We start from the raw sequence: 9,597 nt of genomic DNA, 5'->3' as shown, positions 1-9,597 counted from the left end.
GAGAGAGAGAGAGAGAGAGAGAGAGAGAGAGGTTTTAATAATCGAAAAGTATTTAAATTAGGCCGTTTCGACTATTTTTTGTCCTCATAAAAGGCTAGCCTACTTGCTATTTTGCACGAGCACATTTTCCCTGTATGATAACATAGGAGAAGTGGGAGAATAACGCTATAATTAGTTAAATGTGTGGGTGATGGAAGATAAAATTTTTAGTATTTTTTAGGCTTCGAATCTGAATCCGGGATGGGTCGAATTTGAGTTCTGAAGTATAGATCGAGTGCTACACGAATATTCGAGTCTAAATCTCTAACTATATTATCTTCATTCGTTGACCTTCAACCTGTAGCGCACCACTATCAAGATCAGGTTCAAGACTGATGATGGCAGCGTCTTCAACCTGCATAGACTTCATGCAAAGGCCAAAGGTCGAAGAGGAGTTGTGTGTGACTTTGTGTTCGCAGCTGCAGACGATTGTGCATTGTCCATTCAATGTTGCCACTTGAATTTGAAGCTAAGATGCGGCAGAGCACAGGCCTTCTCTGAGCCTAGGCCTTCTGGCTAGAGTCAATCTTACAATAGGTAGAGCATGAATTGCTGGTCAGCTGCCCAGATCCGCATAAGGAAGAAAATACATTAATAAGTAAGTTATATTTCAAGGTACATTTAAATAGTATGGAAGATGGCATAGCCTATCGCTTAATCGACTGCACTTGTTCAGCTTCTTCCTCCCCGGCTTTCTTCATTTCCCCACTTGAAAAAGATGCACTCCACATCCTGCAAAAATGCGTTTGCATTAAATTACTTCTTGGCCATGACCCTTCCCCCCGCCCCTTCCGGGAATCACCCACATAATCATTATGATAATGTATAGCGACCGACTGTACGTGGCACATTGCTTTGCCATGCACCGGTGACTCACGTACAAATCTTAGGCCTATTTTTAAAACTCGACAGTGATTGTTCTGATGTACCAACATGTTTATCGGCATTCTTCCCCAGCGTGTTTGCAAGATAATGACAAACCAATGAGTTGGGAATTAAGCGATGGTGCCCGACAAGAGAATGGTTCTAGAAAAAGCGTAGGATTTTAACTGCCTTTGCTCGCAGGTGTGCTACCGAAGGAGGTGCGCTCGACACGGCTGTAGATGGCAGACCCGAATAACTCATGGGCACAGAATGCCAGTCAGTTAGCTGCAAAATATTTTTTAGAAGGGTTTTGTGGATTGGATATTTAGTGTAAAAATGTATTTGATGAATAGTACGATCAGAAAGCCAATCCTAATTCTCATAGGTCTCGAGGAGGGATAGGGAAATATATATATATATATATATCGACGAATATAGATATATCAATATATACATTTTTGTTGGATTTAGAGAAAAAACTCTCCTTATATTTTAAAGAAACTGAACAAGGGTCCAAAAACTTTACCTTCGATTTTCTAAAAACAGCATTTTTCGTGATAGCCCCCTTAATTGTGCTTAACAGCGACCATATAACACACACACACACACACACACACACATATATATATATATATATATTAGATATATTGTACCGCCTGCAGTGATACATATTCTCCAACCTATGACAAATTTAATGAATAGAATGTAGGGATATCTTTTAAGAAGTAGAAGGTTTAAAAGATAGGGCAAACATTGCAAGCTGCGCTTGTATTCACTGTCCACCCTATACTTCTTTAGATTAAAACAAATTCCGCCATCAACGCAGGCCTCTGAGGTCTTTGCTTTTCAGAAGGCAGAGAATTGTGCTTTTGCCTTTAGCCAAATTTTTTCCATCAGAAAGTTTGGGAACACTAGATCTAGACTAGATCTAGTAGAATTGGATCTTTGGTTGACTAGAAAGTTGATTCCAATTGTCCAACAGAGTACATTTTGTACATTCGGCACAATGTATTTGAAGTACTCGCTGACTGGGAACTGGGACCGATTATCTCGAATACTCAACTCGACTGGCCGGTAAGCCAATCCGTATCTTGTGTACTTGTGTGCAATGTGTTGGCCTAGCCCAGGCACAAGGAGATAATAAACCTAAGCCATGATACACCTAGACTGTACACTGTCATGGCTGAACTCTCTGTTCTCTAAAAGATTACTTTGGCTTGAAGTGTGTAAACCATGGACACCCAAATGAACGTTAAAACATGAGGCTTGCTGTTGTACTGCATAATTGGGTACATAGCCTACTACCTACAGCATCTTTAACAAAATATATTTATTTGACTCCTAAAATAAACCGGAAGTACGTCAGAATTTAAAATCTAGGATTTAGATCTATCTAGATTCGGTGGGCCTTTACAACTTCCTTCCCCTCCATTTTCCGTCGCTCTCACGGGCTATTATTGTATTTCCGTAGTGGCGTAGTGTCCTGACGCCATTTTGTGTGTTATCATGTCTTATAAATTAATTTTGTGAACGTTGATTTAATCTTGTGAACGTTGATTTCAAGCCATCATGATTAAGTCTTCTAGTAATTCGGGTTTCCACAATATGAAAGTGGACACAAGCAGGAATCTGTTCGCTCAAGTGTCCGAACGTCTCGGTGTCTTCAAACCAGGCCAAGGGTTGAACGATATTGCCCAGGTTACCGATGAGAGTACTCAAACCTTTTCAAACTCGCCACTAGACCAAGTTCGTCGGGAAGCTGAGTTCATGGCCAAAGATGTTGTGGTTAATTTCAACGTGGCAAGCCCTAGTCGAGCACCAAACAGATACTGTAAAACTCTTCGTCGTACTGTGAAAGAGCTGTCTGACAGGCACAATCTGGTTTTCAAAGGAATGGTCAACAGATTAAAGCCAGAAGACGAAAGCAGTCTCTTCTCTACATTTGTTATTGTTGCTGATGAAATTTTTGATGATGGACAAGTTAACTGGGGACGAATTGTAGCGGTATACGCTTTTGCTGCCCGTCTTGCCTTGTACTACATTGACAATAACAGCTCAAGTTCAGATTCCGTCAATGACAAAAGGCTTGTGTCATATCAAGAAAAAATTGCCCTGTTTGTTGGAAAATATGTTGCCAGTAAACTTGGAAAATGGATCTTGGATCATGGAGGATGGGTATGTATTTTATAATTGCTAGGCAGTGTTCTCATTTTTAAAGGGATAGAATCTAGAAATCTAGATCTAGAATCTAGTTTTAGTTATGGGAAAGAAAATAAAACTTGGGGGAGGAGTTCCACAGAGGGCCAGCACTTACCGTGACGAGGTCCTACGAGCAAACTATAGACTATGAGTATGAGTTAGGGTTAGGTATGTGTATATATATACCCAGCCCTGCTCAAAATATCCTTTGTCGGCCAGCCCTCTGCGGAACTCCTTCCAAACTTGGTTCAACAGCCAAATGTAAATCATAATGGCCGGCTCTATTTCTCCGAATGCTCGCGAAGATAAACTTGAACTCTATTTCTCCGAACGGTTTCTGGCACTCCTGTACAATTGCGGTCCCGTTTAAGACTCCTTGACCCCACCACTGACTTACTTCTGTTTTCAAACGATTACTTTTTGATGTGCGTGCCGATAGGCCTTGGCCTTGGCGGAGAGATAGCCAATGATGGCCAATCAAACCAATTGCAAAACATCAAATTATTATGGTCAAATTCAGGGGGGGGGGGGGGGGGGGGCGCCCCCCCCCCCCTGAAACCCCCATGTTTTTGTCTGAAACCCCCCTTGCCTTGTTAAATGTGAAGTTATAGCCTACTGCTAATTTTGTACGCTAGATCTACTGGTAAAACATAGATACCGAAATTTGAATCAGTATCGATATCCAGTAGTCTGCTTTTTTGTGTGATTTAGTGTTCTAGATCTGACGAGACCGCAATTGTACAGGAGTGCCCGATTTCTGTTCTCGAGATTTGTTGATAATTTTCGAATGGAGTGGCTCGTGTGTGGTGTGTAGTGTGTGTATAAGGTGGGGGCTGGGGTGGAGGGATTTTTAAAGTTTTGTTTACATGATGGATTTTAGTTTTTTTCTTTTGGGGTGACTAAATGCGAAATAGGTCATGCTAAAGTCGAGCAGTCTTGTTTTCTCGCAGTACCTTTTGAAGGCATTTTTTCAAATGAGTATAAATTTGTCTGGGAGAATGTTGCCCCAACGACAATTGAAGTAGGCTATCTGAATATTCAGATATTTAAAAATCTCTAGCTCTAGAAATTGAATGCGATGCAAAAAGTACTTTTTCCAAGTCCTTGCAGAATGAAAGATGACGCCCAAATCTCGCAAATAACCCAAAAATCTCGAGAACGGAAACCGTTCGGAGAAATAGAGATCAAGTTTTTTCCCCAGAGTGTTCGGATCTAAATAGATCTAGTCACTTCAAATCATAAAACCAAACCTGTTTCATCAATGTCAGGAGGAGGTCTTACGTAATAAGCGACCACTATGACAGAGTAGAATAGAAGACGAGGGTTAGGGTTACAGGTCCTCTTTTATTCTGTTTGTTGGGGTGGTCGCTCGTTTTACGGAAGTCCTTCCATATATCTCTTATTTAAAAGTTATGGTCTTTCTTTGCCTAAGAACGGTCCCCGCACCCCCCCGTTTTCTGACAATTAGATGCAGTGATTTTGTTTTGATGATCAAATTAATTCAAAGTGCCATAAAACACGAGAAAATCGCTGATTTTTTAATCTTCGAGAGACAGGTCCAATTAGATTAAAGTGTATTATAATGGAATATTTGTAGTTATCCCCGCCTTGTTTAAAACCATCATGCCATAATATAACACCATTAAATAATATTATATAATGTTGAAACCGAAAGATTGCAAGATAGAGAGATGCACACACTGTAAATTACCCATAGGCCAATAGTGATAGTTCAAAATAAATGTCAGTAAAATTGTGTGTATTGGGGAAGGGACTAGTTGTCTCACTCTGTTTCTACCATTTCATGACAAAGTTTATGGGGAGGAATTCCCTAACGAGTGACCACTGAAATCTAAGAGAAGGTTAGGTTCAGGGTTAAGGCTAGAGGTCAGGGTAAGTCTCTTCTTTACTTTTATGTTTGTTGGGGTGGTTGCTCAAAACAGGAGTCCTTCCAATTAATGTACTGCCGCTTTCAAAATTCAAATTTATACACTTGCCCCTTGATAGACATGGTCAGATGAAGCGATGTTGTTATAATCAATGTTGTAACTGTAACTTTGGACTGTAACGCTCTTTGATTTTGTTAAAGGAGAAGGAAAATAAGTTTCATGGTGCTTTAAAAGTTCAGATAAATGTTGAAAAGTAGGCCTACAATGGAAACCATTATATGAGGCCCGGTAATAACAGGGATTTTTTTCAATCCCCGGTTTTTCCTACTCTGTCTTTATTAAAGGTATCGGCAACAACATGGCCTCATCCGAACCCAATCGGTTATTACAGGGACAGAGGCTCGTTAACAATGTGTAAAAAGTAAGAGAGAGAGAGAGTAAGGCATTGATGGAGCAAGCCCACGCAAGCCACGCCACTGCAAGCACACGCAGCGGGTGAAGCGAGAGAGGGTGCGGTGTGCTGCAGACTTCGATCTTGCCGTAAGCCAAGCTACATGCACGCGTAATGTCACATGATGCGTCATGCACAGGCCTGCCACATGAAAAAGGGAAACTACTCATTAATAAATACAGCTGGGTTAGTCCACAAAAATTCTTACTTCCCTTGCATTTCTGATTTAACAGGGATCTGATGTAACAGGATTTTTTCTTCTCTGGTCCCACCATCCCTGTTATCAGGTTTTCTCTGTACCTGCTTTAAGTTTAAATCTTGGTCTTCGCGAATCAGGAGCAAGGGGCTCAACAGTCGGAGAGACTGACCAGTTTTGTCTCACAGCTGTGTACATCAAGTAGTGTAGTTGTATTTCTTTTGAGTCTGTTGAGGGAATTGAATTACATGTATTATAACTCAATGGAATGACTGACCCTGAACAGTTCTGAGAAAGTGAGCTCATATCAGACTCACTGTTCCCAAGTCTTTTCTTAACTGAGTCTACTGTGGGCATGGTGCGACTTCTTAACCCAAGAAAAAATGCTGGACTTCCTCATTGTTTCAAGAGGTGATTAATGAACAATTTGATAAAATACAGTATAATCCACTTATATCGGCAGCCGATGTTTCGACATTTTGACATATATATCGACATGTTTTCCAATGACGAAATTTTTCCTTCAATATCTTCGCTAAATAATTCCTCATATACTTTTCTTCTGCCCATTCTGTAAATATCGACATGCTTCCTGGGTACCTGGCGAAGGCCTCGAACATAAATGGAGGGAAAACCCACACAAACGGTCAAGGCATTAGTTCTTCATTAAGTCTGAATACCCGCCAAGTAGCATATTTCGACACACCAGGCTTTAGTAGGTCATGTAGGGCCTACACAGTGTTAGTCTTCAACACAGTACAGTGCCTCACAGACGTGAGCGTCTCGCGTGCTGGGCATCACCTCCCTACCCCCACTCCCGATCGCTCACTCCCCTTCCCCATTCTCAGTAATCTCAAGTCTGTTGCTGGCAAGTGCCACTGTCAATGAGTCAGTGCCTCACATTTCGCCATTTTCCCCAGCAAGCGACGTAAACAAGCCGTACAAGGATTGCTACAATAAAGTTTGCACTGGTGTGTAGTGTGCACCTCGTGTTACTAGGTCTTTGGTACAGTAACTCCAACCCTCCCTCCCCTCTGCTTCTTTTTAGTTTCACGGTGTAGTTGTGTAATAATCAAGGGAAGTGGCCAGCTTAAAAAAGTCAAGTTGTCTTTTTACCGCTGACCTCTCCTCGTTTTATCCTCTTATTTCATTTATCAACAATTTTATATATTCAACATCAAATACACTTCCCAGAGCATGTCGATATAATATAATATATAGGCCTATTTATAAGCGGATTATACTGTACCACGACAGGTCAGTTAATAAGTTTTGTCTGTCACTGTCAGTGGATACTTACTTTACTTTATCAGCCCTCTTGTATCTCTAGCTAGGGCGTCGAGTGGAGAAAGAGCTCCCTTTCTCTAGCAAGTTTGATGGCCTGGCTGGGTAGGATATTTTATGTTCTCAGGGTATCCTTCACTCACTACTTGGATCCAGGTCTTTCTTGGTCTTCCTCTTATTGTCTTGTACCCTGATACTTTCCTGTAGTAGGCTTTATTGGCAAGCTGATGAGGTGCCTTAAGTGTGAGATGTCCAAACCACCTAATTGTTTGCCTTCGAATGTAGTGGAGGATAGGCGTTGTTCCCATCATTTCTTTGATCTTGTTTCTGTCCATATCCTGTCTGGTTTTGTTGACGGCTCTCCTTAGACATCTAATCTCGCAGGTGGTTATCATACCTTCCAGACTTTTGGTCAGGGTCCATGTCTGGCACTGGTAGGTCAAGGTGGGGATGAAGATATAGTTAATGAGCTTGGCTTTGGTCTCAGTGGGGATATTTGGATCATGTTTGAGGAGTGGGGCAAGCTGTTAGCCTTTTGTACTCTCGTCTCAATTTCTTTGTTGAGACGTCAGTCTTCCGAAAAGATGCCACCTAGATACTTGCACTCATTGACTTGTTTCAGCGGATTTCCGTAGATGGTGATGTTGTGTTAGGGTTGCCAGGTGTTCCGCTATTTTCATCATCTCCGTTTTGCTTTTACTTTTACTGATCTCTTCATGTTGAGCTTTTCACATTGTGTATTCAGCCTGTCCGTGTGCTCTTTAGGTTGGTCTTCTTTCTCATATATATGCCAGGCTTTGATCGTGCGCAAACAGCATCTCATTCAGGTCTATCGTGTTTGGGTTTACTTCTTTTGTAATTTTGTCCTGTCAGTGTATATGAAATGAAAATAGTAAATGCCACATGTCAGGCAGATAGATTTAACGTGACTTGAATGTGTTTACGTACCTGCTCAACATGCCTGCGGTGGTCTTAATGGAAGTTGCAAGTGATGAGACGGCTAGATGGGGTGTGACTTTTATTTATACTAATTTTACAAAAGTTGCTGTTGGTTGTTCAGAAAATGTACTTTTAATTAGGGTTAAATTGAGAATTTAAAAGTGACGTCTAAGTTCAGTTTCAATCTTTTGAAATTGGGATCTTTGGCAATAGTTTTTTGCTATAAAATAACCAGAAAAAATTCTGTTTCCTTAGAAATTGAAAGCTGTGGAGTTTTTTTATTGACAGAGTTAGAGATGTAGATTGAATTGAATGTTGAATCTCGTGCATTACTTTTTTTACTCTGCCCGCTCTGTCAGGTTTTTTAAGCTTAATTATAATTGAATTATCACAATACTACTGTATCTGTTTTTGCTTGGGTCTGATCAGTTGATTTGATAAACATTGGTACCGTCCTTGTTTGCCAGCTTTGGGTGGTGACCCTCACTAGCTCTAGTTGATTGTTGCTCCAACTATGAGGAATTATCTTTTGGGTTCCATGAATATTCACTACTGGTGTCTGTGGTGTTCTTACACTACTGATCAATATTTATATAAATTATATTACATTGATTTTAAGCTAGTTTTGGCATAGACCTTCGTAATGAAATGTGCGTTGGTCTGAAGAATCAGACATTGGCGTATACATCATTATAATCTATGCAAAGCTCTACACAGCAACACAAGTTCAGCAAACAATGCATCATAGTCATAGATGACAAAGGCATGCATTTGAATGACTCAGCCCTTTTGCAGAGCATATGCTTGGTAGAGTTCTGTGTATTTTCTAGCGCTGTTCGGTTTGGCATGAAGGAAACGAAAATGCCCCTCATTGGAAACGAAACTGCTTTTGATTGAGGAAGTTGAAAAGAAGCCTAAAAAGGTGGCATTTCAGGGTAGCCTACCACTTTTTACTCCCCTTTACTTTAAAATTACTCGCTCGGTTCATATATAATCTATACTATACAAAAACCACCTGTTTGCTAATTTTTAATATGAACACTCAGATTCGACGAAATTGAAGGTCAGGCCCGACGACTTTGTTGAATCCGACTTCCACTGTACCACTAGATCTAGTACATGTACTCAGGACTGGTTGTGTGTTAGTTAACTCCAAAAACAAAATTACCTGTTAAAGTTAAAGAAACCTTGTGGCTGTAGTCTACTTTGTTTTTTGAAGTCTGTGAATTCAAGTTGCACACCGTGTAATTGTATCTTTATTATTACCGTGCCTGTCACTGTCAGGGTTTTTTTGGTAGTATTAATTATATCAGAAGTGTCACAACACACTAGATTGCTAACTTTAACGGAAAAATGATAATGTGGCCTTGAGTTTAAGTTTAAAATGGACCATGATGTTGTTTTCTTTTTCAGGATGCCTTTGTGGAGTACTTCCCAGACCAGGGAGAATTCGAAGAAAAGATTTGGAAAGGAGTCCTCTTCACTGCAATTGGTCTGGGTGCCTTAGCTACTGTTGTGGCTTCGAGATGAAATGATACAATATCAGGAAGGAAAATCTCTGACTGCACAGACTTTCATGTGTCAAGGAAAGGGTTTTGAACACTACAACGGCTACGCATAGAGTTCAAGTGGATGCTTTTTTATTATGAATGAGTCATGACTGATGTGTATAACTTGGATGAATTGCAATCTACTTAACTGTTTCAAAGTTTGATAATTTTTAAAAATGAGATCCT

The 9,597-nt window shown here is 40.5% G+C and overlaps 1 protein-coding gene across 1 annotated transcript; it reads left to right on the top strand.

Annotated features, from left to right (window-relative positions):
- Positions 1–2,047: 2,047 nt before the first annotated feature.
- LOC101848156 (apoptosis regulator Bcl-2) lies at positions 2,048–9,588 on the top strand. The gene is made up of 2 exons (XM_005089052.3): positions 2,048–3,078; positions 9,275–9,588. Exons 1-2 carry the CDS (start codon positions 2,473–2,475, stop codon positions 9,389–9,391), a joined length of 723 nt encoding a protein of 240 aa, XP_005089109.1. The 5' UTR covers positions 2,048–2,472; the 3' UTR covers positions 9,392–9,588.
- Positions 9,589–9,597: the final 9 nt, after the last annotated feature.

This window comes from Aplysia californica, unplaced genomic scaffold (assembly GCF_000002075.1).
Source record: "Aplysia californica isolate F4 #8 unplaced genomic scaffold, AplCal3.0 scaffold00002, whole genome shotgun sequence".
In the NCBI taxonomy this organism is placed as follows: domain Eukaryota; kingdom Metazoa; phylum Mollusca; class Gastropoda; order Aplysiida; family Aplysiidae; genus Aplysia; species Aplysia californica.
This window is presented reverse-complemented; position numbering and strand designations above follow the sequence as displayed.